Here is a 24,878-nt window from a genome sequence, read left to right as displayed (position 1 = left end):
TTTCCCCTGACAGTGAACGAGGTGTGGTGGTGAACAGATCAACCACAAGCATTTACACTGAAGCTGAGCGGGAACGTGGAGGTAGAAGTGAGTCATGGTCTTTTTTTCCCCTTTTATGTTTTATTGTAACATCCTCTCTTAGCCACAAGCTTATAAATTCAACACGCCAAACTGTTAGTATCAGTATTGTTGTCTGAAATTTATACCGTTGTTTGTTTTGTTTTTTAACTTGTACGTGTTAAATCCTGTCAGTATTCACCTTAATTTATCTTTTATTTTTTTATCCCTTCATAGCTGGCTAAACAAAGTAAAACCCAGCTGTTTTCCTTCACATACCAGCCGGTACACGTGAAGTATAACCCTCTGCATCTCTACCATCCAGCTGCTTCCACCCTCCTCCTCCCCTCCCTTCCTCCTCTCTAACTGTATCTCAGGCCTTACCTCAGCTTCAGATTTTCCATAAACTGCTCCATCGTGACCTCGTCCAGGAGCACAAAGTCTGACTTCCCAAACTCCAGGCCTTCCAGCTCCGCCATCCCTGTTTGAACTCGCTAGACACACAAAAAAATAAAAGACAGACCAAACCCGGGGGAACAGAAAGCACCTCAAGGAAGAAGAAAGAGAAGTATGCTCGACTTCTGGGACCCGGTAGTGTGTAGAGAGTGCGCTGTAGGCGTGGCGTGATCTTTGGTTGGGTCTTGAGGCTGTGTTCAGTCAAGTCACTGCTGTGGTAACATGCTACAGCACGTCATGCTGTCAGTCACTCGCCTGTGCCCTCACACGGACCTATATAAATAGGAGGAGGCTATCTTTAAAAGCTCAAACCGCTTCTGCATCCTCCTCCGGCTCTGTCTTCCTGCCACAAGTCGTCCAAATTTCTTAGCTGTCACTGAACAGTGCTTAACGCGCTTGCCTTTCAGCCTTGTCTTTTTGTGTTTCTGTGTGTGTATGTGTGTAGATGTGCACTTATTTTTACTTACATCTTTACTTTCCAGGAACAGAAACTCACATTTGAGAAGCTGCCAGACAAGAGCAGTTAACCTTACTAATTTGGGGGTAGAGAAATGGTCTTTATCTCGTGGCATTTCCTTTCTTAGTTCTGCATCAGCAATGTTTCCAGTTTCCAGTTTGTAGATGGTGAAGATAAGGTTTTCCAGCAGCATGTTAGTATGTACGTATGGGTGATTTAGTTCAGAGCTACAGGAATGTTGACAAAGACAGATTTCCAAACCCATTTTGACTAAACATTGCCTCATTTTTGGCTTTTAGTCAAAGATCGTGAAGCAATGAATAAGTAAGAGCTAAATTTAGATAAAAGGTTGACAATCAAAAAAAGAATTATCGAGACTTATCCACTAGCAACATACGGTAGGCAGCTATTAACTTCAAGATCACTCAAGATCTCAAATCTAGGAAATGTTCCCACCTCACACACTCAGAATCATCAGATTTTTTTTCTACAATAACTGAAGCCACGCAAAATTTCATCTTCATACTTTGAAAATTTCAGGCTCTTGTAGTGCGTACACTGGGGTGGGGTTGGCACTCTTTACATTGCCTGATCCGTTTCATTCTCTCAACTGCAAAAGGTGTTAAATCTCTGTGAAAAACTGCAACCTAATTAATTTCACAGCCTTTTCAAGAGTCAGAACCTCAAGCTAAAATCACTTTGACACTCACTCAACTTTAAGCATTAGTGTCATGGGGCTTATTACTGCACCAGTTTCAAATCTAATAACAAAAACAAGCATTAGTATTCTGGATCTTTTATTTAAGATACTTTAAGCTGCTTCTTTGGCACCATGGAGCAACTGCACTGGGTGTTTTATCCGTTATCTGATAATTCATTGAAGAAAACATCAAAAAATGTAGCAAAAACGCACAAATTAAACTGAACAAACAAGGGACATAAATCAAAGTCAATTTTGTTTCTTAAAGTAGACTTCTCAGTTGAATGGTTAATCTGGCTGAGAAGCCTAGAAAGGCAGATCTTTCCCAGCATATAAGCGTTTCCCTGTTTTATTGTCTGTTTGTCTCTAAATGGGGCTGTAACTCACAAAAAGAGCATCAGTTCTTGTTAAATAGGACTTGAAAGTAGAGATTGAGGACAGTAACTAATCAGGAAAGTGTTTATTGGGGTCTGAAATCAAGTGAGCAGTTAGGTCAATTTTCCACAGAAATTAATACAGTGGAGTTCCCTTTTGAAACCCCCTGCTGGTGATCAGTAATAATGCAGGTATTTCAGGCGCTTCCACATTAGCTTTGCTTTATAAACGTGGCAGTCTCATTTATATATATATATATGTATACTCAACCTTTTCTGAGTGGTTAATGATGAATTTGGCTTTCAGTTGACTTTGATTAATTATATCTTCAGCCTTTATTAGGAGCATGTTCAGATAAAAACGGTGATGTGTAGAAAATGACAAAAAAACATCACTTCCTCTAAATGTGTCTAAGTATAGAGTAAGACCAAAGACTTGATGAATATATGTCTAAAAATGTATTTATTCTCAAACCTTGAAGCACATTTAGCCCATGTGGATGAACTTATACATTCAGATGATTACATCTGGATTCCTCTCAGCACCGAGTCAGTGAGTCTAAACTCAATCTGCATTTCCAACATGCTCCTGCAGTTCTCACTTATCTTTCCAAGCACAGACAAGTGACACAGCATGACTCAGTTGGACTGTTTTTGCCATGATGAGCCAAATCCATGCCTGTATTGTCTCTTTGATAAATGGAGTCTGTGATAAGAATAAGAAGCTGCTCTTTATGAAAAACCATAAACGTTTTGCTCTAATATAATGTGGAACTGCTTTTAAACCTGCATTTTTTCCAGTGACCAACAAGCGGCGACTCCTCTGGGCGAACAAGCCTGGTTTTATATTGTCCTTTAAATGTGCTTAAGGACATTCACGGAAAGGATGTCTCATTTTGTTAAATGCCTGTTGCCTTAATTTCCTGTCCTCCCTTGCCTCCGCCGCTTGTATCTCTTGTGGAAGAGATTAAGATGTGAGGAGAGGAAGTAAGAACGTGCACACTGGGAAATGGACATATTTTGGCAATCCCCACTTACCCAACCAATTATCCAAGAAGAATTATACACATGATCTGGGTTAACTAAACTTTCCTGTCTATTTACAAGAAAAGGGAACTTTTGAACCCTGATCAGTGTGTTAACAACTACTTGTACTTATAAATGATAGAAACCATATTTGGGAAAAATGTTTTTAGGGTGCGGGCTTTATGTCGTATCCTGAAGTCAGACCACAGTCAGTCACGCCATGAATCAAGTAATTGGTAAATCCACACACTCACTGGCTAATGACTTGTGATCGGTCACCATGTCCTGAATAATTGTTCTTTTTTACTCTAATACTCTGACTATGACACAAAATCTCTAACCTGTGTCTTTGTTTCTGTCTATAAAGTACTTTTACTTTCTATAAAGCGCTCAAGTAGAGTAGAAAAGCAATATATAAGAGTCAGTCAATTCGCCAAACTGGATCTGAAAACTCCTCCTATGCCTTCAGCACTCAAACTTAGTGCGCAGGTACATCTTAGTCTCTTAAGATTCTTATCTATTTCAGATATAATGATGACATCATGCTATGAACACTTAGCAACAACCTAAAAAGTCTTAATGCACCGGGAAAAAAAATACATTATATCATTTTTATTTGATGACAGTAACACCTAATTTATATCCACAAGTGCTGAATTATGCATTGTATATTATGACACCATTACACTTCCTGGCAACCACCTAGCAACAGGCTAAAAAATACCTGTTTTTTTTTCTATTTTAATTTCTTGTCAGTAGCTCAACAATAACTATGTAATTTATATCCACAAAAGTTTAATTATAACTGTATAGCAACCACCTAGCAAAACACTAGCGCTGACTTTTTTTTTTTTTTTTTTTTAGCATTTTAACAACATCTACAGCCCCTGTGACTTTGTATGTAAGCTTTCCAGCATCACAAACAGGCCAAAAACACTGTAGCTCTTTAAGCACTAGTGATCATAATTCACTTAATTTCCCTAATTAATTCAGCAGAAAATTCATCAAAAAAAGTGTACTGTGGTCACAGATTAAGGAAGTTGAGGGTCGTTTCCCCATAGACTATGCAACTGGAAATCTTTTTGCATCTAGAATTGTCGCCCCCTGGTGGTCAATAAAAAGAATGCATTTTTCACGTTCTCCTATACTTTTCAGACACTGAAGCTGTTGCCTGTGGTTTTCATATTTAATGCTAAGAACCAACTTGCTTAACCTTTAAGTCAGCGTGAATGGGGGAGTCTTTATGATAAAAAATGCCCACAAAAGTCATTTGATGAAGTCTGTGAAACAGCTGAAAGCTTCAGTAAAGCACTAACTCGAGGTTGAGATGGGATTGGTGTAATGTGGCTACTCTAATCCTTGAAGTAAAAGTGGTTATCTTTACGTTTTCTGTCTTGATGAATAAAAAATATGTCAGTATTTGATTTCATGTTCAGTGTGTGACTGAACCTAGCAACAGACCGATAACAAAACAGGGAAACCACAACATTAGGCTGCGTGGAGACATTTCCCACCATACTAATGTGTTTTCATTATTACGTTTAAAAAAAAAACAGCCTTTGAATCATAATGATAGTCATCAGTGTGTGGTCTTTATGATTTACACTTGGGACTTTTTGACCGAAAAACAAAACGCCTACCTACTACAGGGCGTTCATCTACCTCTTGACATCCTCTAGTCTCCTTTAAGTGTCCAATCCTAAATTTATTACCACAAAATGGAAGCAAAATCCACTCAAACACTCAGCTGGTCTTTCAGTTACTACAGTGAGCCTGTTAGATCCTCATCAATACTTCCTCTCTCAGGTCAGATCAACGTCAGAGACTTTTTCACTTCCTGCTCTGGCTTCCCCTCATCTTTTTCTGACTCCATCGGTGTTACAGGGAAAATGTAATAACACAGAGCACACAGTCACTAAAAGATCCAGAAGAAAAACACAGGTGTACCACATTTCATAAACATCACGTAGCCTTAAAATGTGCACAGTGCTTGTTTTTTATTCACTGGTTTATACATTCACATACTTTACATTTCAGTGAGCCATTATGATCCAGAGCAAATACTGATGTGTGGAAATATTAAACAATGGTGGTGCAACCATCAAAAATAACGATTAAGAGATGTCAGTCAACTGAGTTGACAATAAAAACGTTTCATTAACTATTAAATACAGAGTCATGGTATTTTCAGTTAGTCTCATTGTCCTCCCTGTCCTTATCATCCCCCTCTGTCACACCGACCCTCTGCATGTCCTCCGTCACGACATCCAGGTCTTCCTCTTTTACCCCTTCATATTAAGCATGTCCAGTATATCCATTATCCCTCCTCTGCACATGTCAGTGTCCTGCCTCTCTAATGTTAATCCTTTTTATGTAAAGCTTATTTTTAGTGTTTAAAATGTTTTAAAAAATCTACTTTTGAAGAGTTTTGTGTCAGAATCAAAATCAGAATATTGCACCACAAAACGGAAATAAGTCAATGTTTACACTTAAAGTATTAAAAAAAGTTAAAGGTAAACAACGGAGCTAAACTGATACATCTACACAGCTGATATTATAAAGATAGGCGTACTGGTAGTGGTGTATCTGCCAGCACTGACAGGTTTAAGGCACAAACCTTCATTCTTCAAGCAGTCTGGACTTTATCCAAATGAACCTCTGGAAAATCTCCCAAAGTCTGAACAGCATAAATGACCGACTTCATTCAAGGGTCACCAGAGGATAATTAGATCTGACCCGGCCATCGGCCTGACCTTCGACTGACAGATTACACCATCATCTAACAAGTCTGAGTGTAAAAAAGGAGCAATAAAACAATTCAATCATCAACAGAAACTGAACAGAAACCGTCCTTTGGTTTAAGCTCCTTAAACATGAAAACAGCTTTTTTTTCTTGTTTAAGCAGAACATTGATTCATATTTCTTTGGATTTTGAAAGTTTGCTCACAACACTACACACACTATTTATTCGTTTAGTTGATTTTAAGTAACAGTGAGGTTTGAAACTCCTCAGATAATAACAAAAAAGGTGGGATGGAGCTGTTTCGTTAAAATGACTAATCACTGGGTGGCTCCATCCACTACATATTGACCAGAAGACTCAGAAAAGGGGAAGAAGGCGGGGCTCACCTCTACCTCCTCTGTTGTTGTATGTCATTATTAAACAGGAAACTGATGTGTGTTTTTTTAGTGGTGGGGAGGTCCACAGTCTCATGCTTTATGCAGACATTTTATTACTTCTGGTTTCAGATGCTTTTAGACGTTTGAATGATGAGCTCTGTTTCAGTATTGTTAGTTTAACAGAGCCAAGTCAGACACACTGGTGGCATCTGCAAAAATAAAATATAACCTTCTGTCTCTTTTCAGAAGAACAATCAGACATTTTGAAAAATATGTAGATTAATTTTAAATCTTTTGGTTTTTTTCTAATGTCAAATTATTCTTTGCAGAAACAGCACCAGGCTAGGACATATTCTCCCCCCAAAACACGTGTTTTGTCTGGATTAAATAAACAAACAAACAGGTTTATTGTCATTCTCCAGTCGTTATGCTAAGCTAAGCTAACCACTGATCCAGGCTGCATTTCCTTAAAAGGCAAACGCATATTCCTTTCAAGCTTGAGCCCTGGTTTCAGCATTAGTGGTGTAACACCACACAGGTACTCAGTAAGAAAAAAAATGCATTTAGACCCTTTTTAATACTCACACACAAGAAGAGCAGCAGTGCTCTGTTTTGTGTCAAGAGAGATTCTCTCTCATTTCTTTTTTAAATTTCTATTTTTCTTTTTAAATGCGTTCTTTATATCATTAAATGTTAAAAGGTTTTTTAACTTGAATGACTTCTGAGGTGGAGGTTTACTTTCTCTATCTTTCGGGTTACCATTGACCCTCTTTGCATCTTTATTTTCACGAGACAGAGACCGGGCTCTTGGCCGACTGTGGAAAGCATCAACTTCCCGCCCAGTTGTGGCATCTTTCTGTTCATCATGTTGGTGCTTCGCTGGGGCGTAACCTGTGGCTCCACCGGGCGATGTGTCAGGGTTGGCAGCTGTTTCTGTGCTCTTGCGATTAGTCGGTGGAGCGGAGCTGCTCCTTCCTCTGGAGCCTTTAGCTGAGGCTCTCCCCGTGCGTCCCTGCTGGTCACGCCCGTCCACAAACCTCTGCTTTAACAAGAAGCTCTCGCGAGACGAGCCAATAAGATGAAGCCTGTCGCCCATCTCGCACACCAGCACCGAACCGTCGACGTTTCCTTTTTTCTTAATTTTCGCTAAAAGCATTTTGCCATCATCACTCATGTCCTGCAGAGGAACTTCCTGTGTGCGTAGTGTTTTGCTGAGAGAAGCCATAAGGCTCTGCACTTTACTCAGTGCTGTCTTTGAGTTCCTCCCCGTTAAAGTGATGTTGACCATATCACCACAATCCTGTGCTTTCATTTTCACATCATGGCTGTTCAGGATGCCGTCCATTTCGTTTTTCCTGAACCGGTCAGCATACTTGAACACATCTGCATCAATGACAAAAGTCTCCTCTCCGTGCCTGAGGGAGCCACGCTGGTCTGGGGATGAGCCTGCAGCGAACCCATGAGAGGCTGGACGGCTACGAGAAGGGCCTGGCGCTGATGATGAGGAGGAGGAGGTGGGGGAAGATAGAGCAGCGTGTGGGGGCTTGTCTCTGTGACTGTAGTTTTTGGGAATGGCTCCAGAGGATGCAGCTGGGGTTGGTGAGGATGAAGAGGATGGCGACATCTTTGTTTGTGATAAGGGAAGCTGTTCTAATTTAGCCTTTACCTCTTTGAGCTTAGAAAAATGACCCTTTACACGCACCTGACCTTCTCCTAGATCATACATCTCAAAGCCATGCAGCCTGAGGATATTCTTCACTTCTCTCTCATCTTGAAACTCTTTCAAATGTAGTGTTGCCTCCACTGGGAAATCCATCTGAGGACAAGGGAGAGGGAGAGAAGGTCCAACAGCATAAATACATAAAGGATAAATCTGACCTAATAGAACATAAATAACAGTAAATGTTCAAGTTACCTCAGACATTTTCACGGTTAAACGATACTGTTGATCACTGATCTGCAGCACATCAGTCTGCTAAACTCAGCAGGAACTGTTAAAAAAAAGATGTTAAAATTATTTTATAGCCTCAACTTGGGCGTTAAAGTGTCCTGATTCACTGTAATAAAATATAATGAAATCCCTTATTCCTCTCACCTAGTGCTGGTAAATAAACCCACTCTGCAAACTAAATTAAATAAAACTGAAGTAAAAACAATATTCACTGCACAGCTTGTTTCAGAGGATGACCTGAGGGTCTGCATGAGGGCCCAGGATCAGATAAAGAAAGACTATTTTGACCTGTAAATTATGCAAAGCTACTCTATCATAGTCCAAGACAAAAACGGGAGCGCTGAGGCAATTTTACCGTTGTTGCATTTCATTCTAACGCCCACAGAGGGCGCTAAAGTATCACAGATTAATGCACTCTGACTGGCTGAAATTATTATTATCCACACAGAAACGTCCAACCCACAGCAAACACCTTCACCTCCACCTGACCCCCTGTTTAAGGCCAGCTGAGGTCCAGGTGGACTCACCGTCTGGTCCTGGACTATGATGACGGCCTGTCCGGGCTGGTGAGAGGGGCACACCACACCTACAGCCCCTCCCCTCCTCCGTGCTTAGGTCTGAGGAAATAAACCGATGTTTTTCAGCTGTCCTGTCACCTGGTGAAACACCTGGGACCCCCAACCGCCTAACCAGGCTCCCCTGCTTATGCATCTCCAGGAAGGAGCTGGAAACACCTTGAGACTCACTTGTTTTCTACTTTCTGGTGCCAGAGAGGCAGCACGGGATCCGTCGCGTTTAGTTAGTTTAATCGAAAGTGAAAGTAGCGCTTTGAGGTCAGTCATAGACACAAAACATGTGCAGATTAGCATTACTGACCGCAAAACTGGATAAAAGATGTGCAGGTATGATGTGCAGCCACTGCAAAGCAAAAACTTCATTTTTTTAAACCCCTCTAAACTTTTTTTTACGAACACTGCTCCTGCTGATTCACGAGATTACTCCATCGTAGTTTCAGTAAAGATACCAGAAACAGACAGACACCGAGGATCTGACGACCCACAACTTACTGTTACTGCTCACTTCTCTGTCTTCATGACACCGGCTTTGTTTACTCCACAGCCCCGTGGAAGTCAGGGCGAAATCGAAACTCACACGTCACGTCCGCCACACACTTTTTACACAGAAAACCATGCAAAACATATAATTTATTACCATCAATAATTAAATTATAGCTTAAAAATAAACCAGTTTTAAATGGAAATCTCTTGGGATACATTAAAATAGGTTCATTTACACTTTAAAAAGGTGTTGGTTCATTTCCGCCCCGTTCACAGACTAAAAATGTCTCACTGCTGTGTAAAGGCCGTTAAAAGCCATTAAACTTGTCATATCAATTTATTAGTGTTAGATAAACAGAGAAACCCAATTAGGTCACGGTCACCCTTTAAAGTCAAACAAGTCTTTAACCTTTAATGACTACATGTAGTGCAACGGCGCCCTCACGTGGATGTAATGCAGAATTAAACATGTAGGCAGAATTAGTTGTTTTGGGACAAACCTCCACAGCTGCTAATCCCCCTTCATAAAGCATCTACACAAAACATTTTGCAGAGGGCATTAGCAGCCGTGACAGTTTGTCTTCAAATAACAACTGTAATCCCCACGTTTTAACTTTTTATCTTGAAATAGTACTTTTTTCAATATTTGTTTTCTTAATGTGTCCCTAATACTCCATCATACCCCTCAGCATCCTACTAGATACACCTCTGGCATCAGTTTCAAAATCCTGTCACCTTGTTAACACATTCACGACTTTATCAGAAAACTTGACCTCTGAGGTCAAGGTCACTGAGATTTGAACTCTACAAGATTTTCAATAGATGTACCTACGGTATCAAATCAACTCCAATCGTTCTCCAGTTATCGCATTTACAAACTGTCCCCTCACCCAGCACGGTGTTGACAATACCCCACAAGCCATTTATGGCTGGAGGGTATTAAAAAAAATCTTACTATCTATGGACAGGACAAACTCTTTTATCAAATATATTAGTGTTCTGAAACTTATTTTTATTCATCATATATTGGGACAAAAGCTGAATATGAAACTGCCAGGCAGGCGAGGAAAGGGAAGACCACAGAGAAGATTTAATAGATGTATTGAAGGAGGACATATTGGTGTGACAGAGGAAAGATGTTAGAGACGGGGCGAGATGGAGGCAGATGATCTGCTGTGACCACCTCTAAAGAGAGCAGCCAGAAGAAGACAAGCTGGTTACTCATCACAGATTCAATCAGGAGACAGATAAATGTGCATTTAACAAATTCTGCGGAGAGAAGAGAGATCTCTGTTTAATAATCCGTATTTCACTGTTTTACATCTTAGTGCAGTTTTGGTTACTGTATTGTTCTGTCTCTGTAATTTTTTGTGTTTAAATCCTTTTTTTTTGCTGGTTTTTAGTCTGTTTGGGTTTTCTGTCCAAAGCAGGAGCGGGGAACTCCAGGCCTCAAGGTGTCCTACAGGTTTTAGATGTGTCCTTAATTCAACACAGATCATTTAAATAGTTAACTTACCTCCTCAACCTGTCTTGAAGTGCTCCCGAGGCCTGGTAATGAACTAACCATTTGAGTCAGGTGTGTTGACCCAGGGTGAGATCTAAAACCTGCAGGACACCGGACCTTCAGGCCTGGAGTTCTCCACGCAGCTCTAAGGGGATGGGGCGGGATAACAGGAGCAGAGAAGCTGCAGAGGAGTGTGAGACTGCAACTCTGCTTCCAGGTCCCAACTCTAGATAGTCACGTTTTGGAGGGTTAATAAATTTGGCCAGATTTCTAGGAATGAGAGCAGAGCAAAATCCAAAGTGGATCCAAAGTGGACAAGACCAGGTTTCCTCCAGAAAGTTTCCCAATTTTCTATAAAGCCCACATCAGTGGAATGAAATAAATAAAACAAGATCCATTTTCATGATTTTATTTTAATGTTTCTCTAGTATTCACTTCAATTGGTTGAACACTTTCATGTGTTTAAATGTAACAGATTATAATTGATTTATCTCTGTGCAAATACATTTTTCTAGTTTCTTTAGTGTCACAGATTCTTTCCACATTTAACCACAAAATCAAGTCAACTTAACCAACAAGTGCTTCAAATGACAGTCAACCTGTACATTACTAAAGCAGTGCAACAATTTTTTAAAATATTAATTTATTTTCCTCGATCAACTGGTTCTCCGGCTTTCTGGATGAAATCTGCAGAACAAATTTAAGAAGAAGAAGAAAAAAAAGACAGTTCAGTAAAAGGGTTTTAAAAAATAAAAAGATGTCAGATATTCATGGATTCATTTTCTCACCTGTGAGGCCAGACTCTTAAATCTCTGGCGCTTTGAGCAACAACCATCTGCACTGGAGAGCTTTTGTCTGGAAGCACCGCTATACTAGAAAAGACGAGAAGCACAGGTTTCACTTACAGAACTGTTTATGTGCAAACTGAGAGACATCACCCAACAACCTGACTGAGCAGAACTAAACGTACGCACACAAAAGTTCACTAAATAAACATTTGTTTATTTATTTGCGCCTGACGTCTAAATGCTGAAACATGGCGCATTTAACAGAAATATCTTACTGATGTTAGACACGTAATTCTTTTTGTAAACACAGGATTTAGTGGTAGGTAATGGGAGCTGAGTGAGGCCTCTGTGAGAAGACCGTAAAACAATTCGCACTTCTGGATTTAATGAAAGAGCCTTTGTGTTAGTCCAGAACTGCTGCTATGACACTTATTACAGTTAAGAGATGTCCAGGCGAACGTACCACTTGGCGTCTATAGAGACATCAACAGCAGACACATGCTGTGGTTCAGTAAAGAAGCTAAAATACAACGCTCGAGTGTTACAACAAGCCTTCAGCTTCAATTTAAACAGAGTAAAATAATGTTGGAGGTTTACCTATAACCCTGCAGCGAGTGGTCAAAGCAGGGCCTCAAACAGCCTCACATTACTCTAGCAGACACAACAGGAAAGGACAGAGCCACTGCAGGCTGAGCCTCGCTGGAAAGTCTGCACACCACCTACACATTCACGTCACGCGTGACGGAAGATGGCGATGGAGAGATTACCTTATTTGCAACTCGTGGTCCACGCGGTTGGAACTGAAGATGGCAGCTGCCCATCTTCACGTGCTACTCTTCATGAGTCATTCCTGAAGAAGCGAGCTGCCTGTGTAAACAGAGAAAGATAAATGTGAGGTTTACGTGGTTTGAGATCCATTTCAAATATTAGCATATGTAAACTTCAGCAAGGAATTTTGCCTGAAATGTTACCTAACTTTACTCCTGACAGTATTTTTGAACTTATTAGAAATACTGAAGGTTTCAGATTCATCAGGACCAAAATTCTCTTTGCAGAAGGTTTAACACACATCTTTTCACACCTTGAAGCTGCTTCTATCTTTTACGCCGTCTGTGTGTGGACATTAGCAATGCCTGCTTTGTAACTGATAAATCACTTAAAAGAAAAAACAAAACAACCTGTCCACTTTGTCAGAGGTTTACCTACAACCCTGCAGCGAGTGGTCACAGCAGGGCCTCAAACAGCCTCAAATCTCTCTAGCAGACACAACAGGAAAGGACAGAGCAACCGCAGGCTGAGCCTCGCTGGAAAGGTCTGCAAACCAACTACAAGAGGGAAGATTATGATGAAGAAATTACCATGGTCACATCTCGTGACCCATAGGCCATCTACGGCAGAGGCCAGCCTTCGTGCACTGCCCCTGTGGATTAATGCAGAATCCAGCCACCTGAATAAACACAAATGTACAGAGACAACTATTTGATACACTGAAAACCAAAATGGCTAAAATCATTCACTTTAAAATCTGTTTTACTTTGTCTGAGGTTTACCTATAACCCTGCCATGATGGGTCACAGCAAGGCCTCAAACAGCCTCACATTTATCTAGCAGACACAACAGGAAAGGACAGAGCCACCGCAGGCTGAGCCTCGCTGGAAAGGTCTGCGGGATTTTCACAACACCGTAAAATGTTTTCAGCCTGTGGGCCCAAAGTAAGAAACACCGGCTGTTGTTAAACTCAGTCTGCCATGTGTGTGAGACCGCCAGTTAGAAGAAACGAAAAAGAAAAGCGGCGTGTTAAACTTTAAAACGCGACTAATGTAAAAATAAGTAAATTGTAACGTAACCTACCCGCTTCAAAGTCATAACTTGGTGTGTGAAAGCTGAAACACTTCACATTTCAGGTTGGATGGTAGCAGATTAATCAAACGCACCGCCATGTTCGTCCACCGAATTCAACTGGAGACTCTGTGCGGATGTGACGTAGGTTTAGCATGTGCACGGGGTTTCCCAGCAGGGGGCAGTAAAACACCAAAGATGGCTACCGAATGTTGGTTTGATTTATTTTTCCTTTGTAATTTTTTTAATGCATAAATACATAGAAAAATACATACATGCATAGATAAGTAAAGCTACACGGTTAAGAATGTAAAACTATGACAAAATAATAATAGACAATAAATGAAAATAAGTTTAAATCTGTTTAAAGGATAGGGGTTTTCTATTGGTTACCAGTTTCGGTGACTTACTCAGGATGTTAAACTTGTTCATCCACTGATTTATACATGATCAGTTTTGAAGTACTTACTTTATGTGTAAGCAAGCCTCCCTAATAACAATAAAGGATTGACAACACTTTCCACACAGATGGTTGCACTTGTTAGGTGAAAAAAGGGATTTTTAAGCAACCTTATCAGAATCAGAATCAGCATGCTTTATTAATCCCTAAGGGATATTATGTGGGTTACAGTTATCACATTCTCAAACCAGTTCTTAAAGCAGAGAAAAAAGCTGGTGGTGGTGAGGAAAGAAGCTGTAGTTGGTTGGCAGGGTTGGCAGCAGACCACTGAAGACAGATAGGCAACTACTGTAATTTTGATGGGAGTCTGTGACACAGGACCCACACACACACGGGTTATGCTTAGTGTCTTTTTAGTTTGAAAATAATCTGTGTTTTTTTGGCACCCGACTCGGACGCAGCCACTCCGTCTCTCTGCCAGCATCATCTGCTCCAGCTCACTGTGGGCACACAAAAAGACATTAACACAGTCCCGTACACCTGTTGCCTCCCCGCCTCCGTGCCGCCCAGAGAGCTCACTGTGTCACCCTTCCTCTGCAGCAGGCCAGCAAACCACGCCCCCGCCACAGAGTCATTTGACGATGGCCTTTGGCTCAGGTACCTTTGCTGTTCAGATCAATGAACTGATCATCATTGGGACAGTTAACTTTGAGCAGATATTATCCTTAACACATATCCATTTGTTTTGCAGTTTTCAAATAAGGTTATGTTTAAAAACTAGATGCAAAAGCTCTTCATGGTTTCAGTGTCCTTAATGCTGGGTACCACGATTTCTGCAGAACACTAGTTACTGTGACAGGAATAATTAGACTAATGCTATACTGCAATAGCTTAATGGCAATATGGGTGGTTAAGATTTACATTACCTAATTGTAAGAATGTTTGTAAATTAAAGTATATCAGTAGAATTCACCTAAGGGGCATATTGGCTTGGGTTGGCCTGGATCTCTGAGGTTCATCCATAATCCTGATGCTGTTGGTTGGTAAATACGCAAAATAATTTTAGTGTACAGTCTGTGGGAAAACATCACCAACACTGAAGTTAAATAGAGAAAAAAAGTTCTTAAGAAGAATTTACCAAAACCAATACATATTAAGCAAATCATAATATATTAAAAACTTGGGCTTAATAAATCTGTTTTTCTCAAGCCAGAAACACTAAACTACTGTTAATTATTTCTAGAATCACCACATTATGGGATCACACCAAAGCAAATACATGCAGGTTTAAGGAAAGTGCTTTAAAAATATTTCATTTTCCTTGGACCGAGCTGTTGTGCTCTTCTAATAAAAATTTTAATTAGCAGTAGTTTCTCTAATGGATGTTACATAATACTTTACTGAATAGAACCTTACCCATAAAAGAAAAACATTTTGAAAAGTGCTTTTTATTTACCAGCATGGACTATTTCTACGTAGGAGGGCTTTTATAACCCAGTGGACAGCCGTTGGTGGTGGGTGTTGGCAGCTCTGGAGCGTCCATGAGGAGCTCTGTTGTGGTCGATGACTCATATTGCATGGCGGTACAACAATGCGAGCTACAGACGAGCAACCGTCTGCCCGGGCCTGCACCATCAGCAGACGTCCGAAAAGAATTTCAGCTTTGTTTGCCTGCAGTGATGCTCGCTCAGCTGACACGGCCTACATACAGATGAAGGCCTAAAAGTGGCAAAACACAGGTTAATACTTTTGGCAAGATGCTGAGACTTAAAGAAAAACTGATAGATTTTTAAAACCTACATAAACTGTAAACAATAAACCAAATATATAATAATCCTATTTCAGCCTTTAATTCCAAAAGTGTTTTGTTTCATGAGGAGATCTACCCGAAACAGCTTTAAACAGTTTCGATCAGAGAGAGGTTGAAATTGAGATGATTTTATTTCAGCCTCTGGTTAAAAATAACCAAAAATAAGAAAATTCTATATTCTAATGTTGGCTTTCCTTTCATATCAGTTATTAGATCATAAAAAAAGAGGAAAGTAGTCCCTGCTGGTGTCATGTGCTCAGGTCTTTTACATGGAACTTTGGGATTTTTACAAAACAATATCGAAAACTTGGGTGTTGCCACCAAGTTTTTTTCAACATTTAAATAAAAAAGAAAATCAACTAAATTATGTCTTAACTGTTTTATATAAACAATGTATTAAAAATGATTTAGCTTTATTTATCCAGGAAGAAGGACACAATAGTGTCCCAGATCTTCAGAAGAAAACTCATTTCTGGGTGAGTGCAGGCGGCAGCTGTGCTGTGTTGATTGGTTGTGGCTGCGTCTGATGAACATGCTGACCCAGTGTATCCCAGACATGTTCAATAGGAGACATACTGGCACTGAATGTGAGTCAGGAAAGCTGCAGCAACAGCTCAGCTGCACAAACCCAGCTTCAGTCGGCTTCAGTTAGCGTCTGTATCAGTCAGTGAGTATGGTGCCACTGATGGCACCGCTGTGCAAACACTGTGTTGTTTTGTTTGTTTGTTCTTTGGATGTGTGTGTACTGAGACACCCGACATGAGATTGCAGTAAATGAAACTAATTTTGTGCGAGTGAGTTGATTTGAGTTTGATAAAACAAATTATCATCTCACCACTGATTTAAAGTAATCACAGAAGAGACATCCTCAGCTCTTCCCAGGAGGGTGGCACGGTTGCCCTCCTGGTGGTCCTCCTCGGGTCCTCGTATTCTGGGGCCTCTGGATGTCTGGGGCCTGGATCTCCTCCATACCTGCTTCATGCCCTGGGAGACGGGGCTATGGCTCCCCACACTCCCTAGCAGATCATTACATGGAGAAACCTTTTGAATACAAGCGTGCAAATCCACACAGGTGTGCACACAGGTGTACAAACTACACCTTTCTTGGCTGCTACCTCAAAGCACACTGTGTGCTGTCAATCTTGCGTGCTGCACAATAACATGTAATATTTAGTATCTACTTTTATCTACTGTTAGCTAGTTTATTGTGATGGTTTTGTATTTATTATGTTGCTCTGTTTTGTTTGTTTTCTCGTCTGTTTTTTCTTATCGCCATACAGGTGATCCAAGTGTTTTGTTTGTGTTTCTTTCTTTTTTTTCTCTCTTCCCCCCTTTCTCACCATCTCTTCTCCCCTCTATTTTTCTTTCTCTCCCTCTCTTTCTTTCATTCTCTCTCCCTGTCCTATCCCCCAGTCATGTCCGTCCCGTCTGTAACAACCGGAAAATCCAATCAAATAAATACATAATTATAATAAAGGTCAATCAAATGGACCAATATGGCAAGGCCATAATGATCCAGTTGGTAAAGTAAATCCACTTGGCATCTTTCTTGGCCTTCAGACAACAGTTCTGATGGCTAAAGATCCAAACGGGACAGGCAAAAAAAAGAAAGAAAAGAAGATACCAACATGAAATTATTCTAATGTCCCGTTTGAAGTTTGTGTGTTACTTCCAATTCTGCCCCCAGGAAACGTACACTGAATAAAAATTAAGAAGGACTTATTTTCATATTTTTCAGTTTTTCAAAGTTTTCAACGTAAGTGTCAAAAATAATTTTATTAAGCAATTTTTGAGCTCTTAACCACATCTACAGCTGCGCTTCACTTCCACTGCAGCTCTTTACAAGAACGTTTTTTTCAGCTGAGTGTGAGGATGCGAATGCACAAAAAAAGTCATAGTGGACGTTAGCTGGTCTTTACACTGCCAGATCCTGAACACAAAGTCTTTGTAATGTTGGATAGCACACGTAACAGCATAGTGTGTTACCCGCCAGTGGTTGGATGCACACTCTACCCAGGGAGCACCTGTATCTAAACCACACCCAGCATTGTAAAGTCATCTGAATCAGATTATTTCCTGCTTTGTGTGTTGCAACTATACAAAAAATGTCTAACTTATTCTCTCAAAATGATCTGAGATCATGTGTGAAGAAGGCTTATATACAAAAACTTCCAAAACACAGGCAGTATTGTATCCCCCAATTTAAAAGCATGACATTAATACTTTTATCATCCTATAATGACGCCACTAAATTGTTATTTATGGCAGCTGTAGAACATTTTGTTTCATTGGAGGGGTTACAGAGGCCACTTCCCAGAGGGACCAAGCACAGTTCACTTAAAAGAGGAGCACCGATAGTCCTCGATGCCTCCACACAGAAGCTGAGTCATTACATTCATACAATTGAGGCTTCTTTGTTATGTGAACTCTTAAAGGTGCCCCTTGGTCCTTACTGCATGAGTGAACCCAGTCTCAAAAGATTTCCACTACAGCACTGTGGGTTGCTTTAGACCAGAGGTGGGCAATTAATTTTCCCAGGGGGCCACATGAGAAACTGGGACTGTTCTGGAGGACCGCACCAATAAACTTACAAAGAGATAAAATTAATACTGAGCATAATTGAGTTTAGCGTACCCACCCCCAAAAAATGTCCTGAAAGTTTGCAAAGTTAATTGTCGTGGGTAATAAAAAGCTTTATTATACTGAATAGAAAGAAACAGGAACCATGTGAGTCTTAATCAAGTTGAATGGCTGGAGAAAGGTTAGACAGTAAAATTAAATTTCTGGCGTCACAGAAACCACTTCATTGCCAAACCTGAAGTGTAATCCAGCTAAAGGCCTTTTGGCGAGCAGGCACAGCAGCGAATACTGCTCCACATGACGTCACCGCCTCTGATTTGTTTCAAGGTGACGCTCTGAGGCCAACTGAGAGAGTAATACGTAACGACTCCACCCTAAGAGCCTTTTCTCAGAATCACTTTGAGGTCACATAATTTACTTTAAATCCAGCTGCCAAGTGCATTCACATCCCCCCATTTATGTATATTTATATAAATGCAGTATGCAAAAAGGGAGCTACAGGATTTGTTTGACTTAAGTGACACTTATGTAATGCGCATTAGACCATATTGGGTCGGGATGTGAATAACGCCTTTGTGTAAGTCAGCTGACCAATGAAGGGACTGCTGAAGCTAACGATTAACTGACCCATAACTACTATTTTGATTATTGTTTAACCACAAGAGCTTTAAATTTGAGAGAGCTGTGACAGAACTGATCAGATGTTAAAACCATGTTGAGTTTACATATAAATCTAAAAAGCAGCCTCATAAGTTATTGATGCACATTTTAAATCCTATTACAACAAGTTTACCAATTTAACAATCTGCAATGTCTGTCTCCATTTTTACCCCCCTGACTTTAATCTTTACTGGCAGGGCCCCTTCTGTTTTCATGTTGGGGCACATTCTTGTGGCCCTTCTCAGTTCGGTCTGATCTGCATGCTACATCAATGATGGTAAACAAGGAGAGCTGAGGTGCAGCTGAGGCTCCAGCTGGTTCCTCCCCCTGTACAGGAGCTCCCAGCTACTCTTATGAAACAGCGCCGTAATTTGCAGGACTGCGGTTTGGGAATAATTGAGGTTTGACGCAGAGGTTTTTTTTAGTGAACACATAATCCTTTCCACCTGATCTCTCCCCTCTGAAAAGAGGTGAAAGCCTCCAAGACGCTAGGTTGAGAAACATGGAAACCCAGCAGAGTTAAATGGTTTAAGTCGGCACCTGATTTTCTGTCTAACTCGACTGAAATTTGACAAACATCACATATGAACCCCAGGAGGATGAGGAAGAGTGCATCCGGTCCATTTACGCCCGTGGTTATAACTCAGGAGCTGGATCACACACACTAAGAAGTTTTCCAGTGCACGATATTCTCACTGTGCCTGTGAGTCAGGCTCTTAACACCACACAGTGCTCAAGGCAGGATGTTCCCTCGCTGTCCCACTGAGTCAGCTTTTTCTCATCACCCACCCGCCTCCTGTGTGGCACCATATCTCCACCTCTGCACCACTAATCCATGCCCTCTCCCAACTCCTAGCCAGCTTTTCCCCCGGTTCTCTTTCTATCAATGGCACTACTATAGAAAGCTTAAACCCCGGTTATTTAAAGAGGCCAGATCCTCCGCTAATAGCCTTATCAGATGGCATACACTCCTGACTTCATGACTATGCAGATACTCGTTGCCTGCGTGGGTTTGGGGGAAATGTGCATCATGAGTTAGTGAAGTGCAGTCAGTATCCTTTTCTAGAAGTCAAGAAGGATGCTTAAATGATTCTTATTTTAATCTAAAAAAGTGTTGAGAGTGTATTCAGTCCAGAGCAACATTATTCAGCTTATGCACGCTGCCTTTGGTGCATTTCACAACCTGCAGTGTTGAGTAAGAAAAAAAATGTTACTCATTAGTGTTTCCAGTCCAAGTGGATCAAAATGTTTTGTTCTTAAGACTTCAAAACAAGAACGCATTGCACATGAAAAAGGATTTCCCCAAGGTAAAGCAATAGGATTAGTGATAAGAGCATTTTTATGATAAGCAACCGGAGTTACACTGCCTGCTCAGAAATGTTTCACAATGGGAGGTGACGATTGTTTTGTTGTCACCGTTTAAAGCAATCCTGTACGGCCCCTGCAACTACAAGCCAATAAAAATACCAGAGTCACATCAGGTATTAGAATGAGTGCCACGGTTGTTTTTTTCCACGTTTCTCCATTTATGGTTTCTTGTGCTGTCACATGCGGCGAACATGCAGGGCAACGCTAACAGAAGAGTGACTGATACGTCTGGGCGTGTGGAAAAATCCTCAGGTCACAGCAGGGCTTTAGCCACACGCGGTCGACACACTTAATCTGATCCATCCTGAGTTCTCACACTCGGGCCTGGATGATGGAAAAACACACAATCAAACCTGAAAAAAAACCCAGTGTTTCCATTTAAACATAAATAATCAACATTGCACAGCAAACAAGCAGATACAATTTCCTTTCAGTAGGAGCTCTAAAACAGAAAAAGAACACAATAACTTTAATTTATGGTCATTGCTTATGTGCAGCCTAAGGTTGGCCACAGACTGAATGAACTATGCAGGCTTCGGGGTTGGTGAAGGACAAATTGTACCTGTTTCCCAAAATGCCCCACTAAGTAGAAAAGCACAAATGGATTTTTTTTTTCTTTTCTACTTTTATGGTCTTAACAGTAACTGTTAGGGAGCTGCTCTTCTGTCACTCTGTTGATCGTCTTTGGTTTTCAGTGGGGGATACACTCGCAGATTACCACATCTCGACTTCAGCCACATGCTTCTTGAGAAATTCTTTTGCACACTTTTGTGAATTTGAGCTGATCAAAATGCTCGTTGCCTCTGATTGAGTCACTTTGGAGTTTTTAAGTGTTTTCCGTTTGTTTTTACTGCTGTTTCAGTGCTTTAGTCCCACATTTTTGACTATTGTTAGTTTGCATTTTAGATGTCATGTTTGCATTTCTTTATTATTCTACTAAATCATCAGTCTTAGTTCTGGTGCTCTTTAAGCCCGTTAACCAACATTAAAATGTAATTTAAATCTCTCTGTGATGTGATTATATGAGACATTTCCAAAAAACTGTCAGTAACAATACTTTTGAAATATACAATGACCAAATTTGGCACAAAAAAAAGCACCAGCAACTTTTTAATTATATATTTAAACGCAACAAATTGTTATAGTGTCGTGTCTTCAGTGCCTTCAGAATCAATTTTGGACTCAATCTGGTACCAAAGTATTACTTTTTGTGACATCTTGATTAACTACAGCTGATATATTCTATTTTTTACTTTTTTTTTTTTTTTTTTACTTTGATTGAACTCTTTTGTGTTGTGTAATTTTTATATGATTTGTTTTGTCATAAACAACAGCCTCGTGATGTCATAAGGTCGTGGTGGTCTCAAACCTGGGAAAATGGAAGGTTTGTATCAGGAAGGCCATCCGACATAAAGTCTATGTGAAATCCGACATGCAGAACAATTCGCTGTTTAAACCTTTGGGAAATGAAAGTAACTGAATCTGTCTTGTTTTTTCATATTAAATAAAATGTAATGAATTAAATGTGATTTAATTTGATAATTTATTTAAGCTATTTTGCTATAGATTCTGAGTCACTTTTGGCTGCTGTAATGAAGGACTTTGGCTACTTTTGTGTAATAAATACACTTCTTCTTCTCTTCTCATTCACTGGCCTTTGCAAATAAAACCAGTGAGGGGTTCAATAGGAGCCTTGTCAGCACTGGTGCCTAATACATCTCAGTATTTTCCTTATCTGCAGCCAGATCTGAAAAGGAAACTATTCCTAGTCTTGAGTCAAACTCACAGACTGGAAGTAAAAGGTGGACATAGCCACAGTAATCTTCCTGAGGCAAATGCATGCTCATATGTCACTAACTCATAACCTTCAGCATCTCCTGCTTTATTGTCTGTTTTGCTGTAAATGGGACCATAAATTTAAAAATGAATATCATGCTCTGTTAAAGAAAACTGGGAACTTACACTGAAAAGTATTAGAGAAATGCATTGCTGCTATAATAAATCATGTGAACTGCAGAGCACTGTAGGACTTTTTCATCTGTCAGAGGATCTGCCTCCTGTTCGCCATATGAAGGAGTGCAGGTCAAAGACACTGGTTTCACTATGTCTGTTGTTCTTAATAACGTATGATCAAACCTTTCCAGCATTCTCTGTTTGTGATGATCTGGCCAGAGGAAGTGACTGCTGGTTATACTGGAAGCCTCCCTGACCCACGCGGCAGCAGCTTGGCACACATCGCAGATCCACAGCAGAGACTCATGAGTGGACTGATTTGATTGCTGCAGTGACTAGCACTCCATCAGACAGGCAGTAATTGTGAAGTAGATGTGAGGAGGCAGACAGAGGTGGGGGGCAAAGCACAAGCAGCTTGACAGCAGGCCAGGTTAGAGGGAGGAAGTCCGGAACATGCTGATCTTCTGCTGCCGCTTATAATCGGTCGTCTGTTTCTCTGCTTACCTGTGGGTGTTTTCAAAAAGAAGCCACAGTGTCACTGCGCCTCCTGCCAGGAGTCCACGTATTTGGGGTTTAATGGTGCACATGTGGGAACCTTTTTTTATCTGCACAGCAGTTCTACTGGGAAAATCACTTAACAAAGGCTAATGGAAACACTTTTTTGGTTTTTTTCCCCTCTGATGGCTTTAATCCACTTAGAGTTTTGGGAGGGTGGAAGTTTTTAAGCAGTGCTCCACATGTCTGTGTGCTTCAGTGACTTTATCAGATTATAGTACTTGGTTTTCCCCTCTCTGCCTAAAGAAAAACAAATCCAGAGTACTTACTTCACAGAAGCTTATGTGTCCACTTTTTACTGTAAATGAGGTGCAAGATACTGCTCGCTTTGCGTGAATGAAAGAGGTAAAAACCACAACAAAGTCACTGAAACATTGTTTCTGCCTCATTCAGCAGAACAATAAAAAGGAGGCATTGGCTACTGTTAACTTAGATATAAATACCACTAAATGAAAAGAACCTAGTTTCAGACAAAGTTTTCCTACAGCCGTAAGGGTTGATTATACTCTGTTGCAAACATCAAGGACTACAGTCATAGTCAGAGAAAACAGGTAGCCCGTCAAACTCATCGTATGACCCTAATGGACTAGCAGGCGTGGAATAATCCCTGCCTTATGCATGATTTAGACTCTTACTGGAAATCAACGTCGTAACTTACAACAAAACCAGAAGCTCCTCTTAACCCCACACGCAACCTTTCATGCCAATCACTTGCTTAGGTCTTGTCGACCTAATGTGTATTTACATTTCTCAGGTTACGTTGGTGTAGGGTTAAAAGGGTTTTCTGTTAGACTGTAAGTTACGACATCGATATTCAGCTGAAGTATATTTCAGGCATCATGTGCTGGCTAAATTTGTCCCTTAATTTTGCAGCTTGCACAGACCTGACCACTGAAACAGGTCCATGCCTTTGACATTTGTTTCTATCTTTAGCGCGACTTCAGAGTACATGCAGAGGGAGCAAGCAGGCAATTAGTCTGCAAGGGGTCTTTTATTTTGAAAACCGACCACTGTGCCACACAGACCCCATGTTCACCAACTGATAATGAGAAATTTAAGTTAAAATGTTAACTTGTCCACCACCTGAAATTTCACCCAGACACAATAGAGTCCCTAGCAAACCCTAGTGGATGTGGAAAATATAAATAAATAAATAAATGTGTAATGCTATAGGATTACGTGAAAATGGCCTCACGCACACAGGCCAAGAGACTAAGGTCGTGTCCAAATTCATGGGCTGCATCCTCCTGAGGACCCGGCCTTCGCGGTCTACGTGGGCCAGGTCCTCAGAAGGTCGGGTAGGCCGGAAGTAAACGGCCGTGAAATTGGACGGTCTAGCCTGTTGATTAGCGTCACCGCTGTCTCGGTGGAGTTTAATAAACTCAGCCGTCTGCTCCTTGCTATCTAAAATATAACAGGACACTGGCGTAAATTCTCGACTGTCTCATACTTCTGTTTAATCAGTTTTCTGTTTGACGTTTAGTCAGCTGTGTAAAAACCAAGGAGGAACCCACCTGGGGGATTAATAAAGTTTTATTTTATCTAATCTAATCAAATAACTTTAATCTCAGCCAAACCGATTTACTCACGATCAAACAAAACACTGAAAAAAGCCCAACAATAACATTTTTAGGTTGTCTAAGTGACTTATATATTAGTTTAACCCAAGCAGCGAAAGTCCGCGGTGATCTGAAAATGATGTGCCGGGAGTTGTGCCGTTCTTGGCCGCATCAGTGACCCTCGAGCTCCCGGCGAGCTATTGAGCTGGTGGGTAGCAGACATCTCCGAAAACGTCGAAGCACTTTTGCAAATATGCCATATCTTGATAAACCGAGCAGTTATTTGATGTTTACACAGCTACTTTCTCGCCTGAAAATATGTTAAAAGTTTATTTTGTGACCCAGAAAGATTAGTATGAGTAATTTTAAAACTTAGTAGCGGCCGCCATTGTTGGAAACTGGAGTTTGGCTGGGCCGCGCTATGAATTCTGGGATATGGTAGGCCACGAAGGACACACCCGACCCATCCTTCAAATTTGGGGAAAAGGAGGACGCATTTGTCGGCTGCATTCGGAGGAGTCTACGAATTTGGACAGCCTTCGGCGCGTCGCTGTGATGTAATCGGTCTACAAATGCGGCCTCAGGAGGATGCAGCCCATGAATTTGGACACGACCTAAATCCACAACCATCTGGGAATCGCTGCTTGTAGGGAAAATTGTTCT

The 24,878-nt window shown here is 40.8% G+C and overlaps 2 protein-coding genes, 1 long non-coding RNA gene and 3 other non-coding genes across 6 annotated transcripts in view; all 6 read right to left on the bottom strand.

Moving 5' to 3' along the window:
• The window catches only part of myo1g (myosin IG), a 64,353-nt gene extending 63,713 nt beyond the window's left edge, over positions 1-640 (bottom strand). The window contains exon 1 of the mRNA XM_006794377.3: positions 442-640. Coding sequence (XP_006794440.2) covers positions 442-536 — 95 coding nt within the window. The 5' untranslated portion in view covers positions 537-640. The remainder of the gene's footprint in view (positions 1-441) is intronic.
• A 4,415-nt stretch (positions 641-5,055) lies between these two features.
• On the bottom strand, positions 5,056-9,270 carry rbm43 (RNA binding motif protein 43). Its single transcript, XM_035909323.2, has 3 exons — positions 9,209-9,270; positions 8,106-8,181; positions 5,056-8,006 (listed from the first exon to the last, which is right to left on the bottom strand). The coding sequence occupies exons 2-3, from the start codon at positions 8,112-8,114 to the stop codon at positions 6,825-6,827; spliced, it is 1,191 nt and encodes a 396-aa protein (XP_035765216.2). The 5' UTR covers positions 8,115-8,181; positions 9,209-9,270; the 3' UTR covers positions 5,056-6,824.
• Positions 9,271-11,096: 1,826 nt separating this feature from the next.
• On the bottom strand, positions 11,097-13,455 carry LOC102782548 (uncharacterized). The gene is made up of 4 exons (XR_015717101.1): positions 13,343-13,455; positions 12,259-12,911; positions 11,492-11,575; positions 11,097-11,390 (listed from the first exon to the last, which is right to left on the bottom strand). It is a non-coding gene; the product is annotated as an uncharacterized LOC102782548 (long non-coding RNA).
• Positions 12,072-12,205, bottom strand: LOC118454471 (small nucleolar RNA SNORA9). Its single transcript, XR_004843756.1, has one exon. It is a non-coding gene; the product is annotated as a small nucleolar RNA SNORA9 (small nucleolar RNA).
• On the bottom strand, positions 12,677-12,811 carry LOC118454470 (small nucleolar RNA SNORA9). The gene has a single exon (XR_004843755.2). It is a non-coding gene; the product is annotated as a small nucleolar RNA SNORA9 (small nucleolar RNA).
• LOC118454469 (small nucleolar RNA SNORA9) lies at positions 13,025-13,159 on the bottom strand. The gene has a single exon (XR_004843754.2). It is a non-coding gene; the product is annotated as a small nucleolar RNA SNORA9 (small nucleolar RNA).
• Positions 13,456-24,878: the final 11,423 nt, after the last annotated feature.

This window comes from Neolamprologus brichardi, chromosome 22 (assembly GCF_056152115.1).
Source record: "Neolamprologus brichardi isolate AB-2024 chromosome 22, ASM5615211v1, whole genome shotgun sequence".
NCBI classification, from domain to species: Eukaryota; Metazoa; Chordata; class Actinopteri; order Cichliformes; family Cichlidae; genus Neolamprologus; species Neolamprologus brichardi.
The sequence above is the reverse complement of the archived record's forward strand: the minus strand, read 5'-3'. Positions and strand labels throughout refer to the sequence as shown.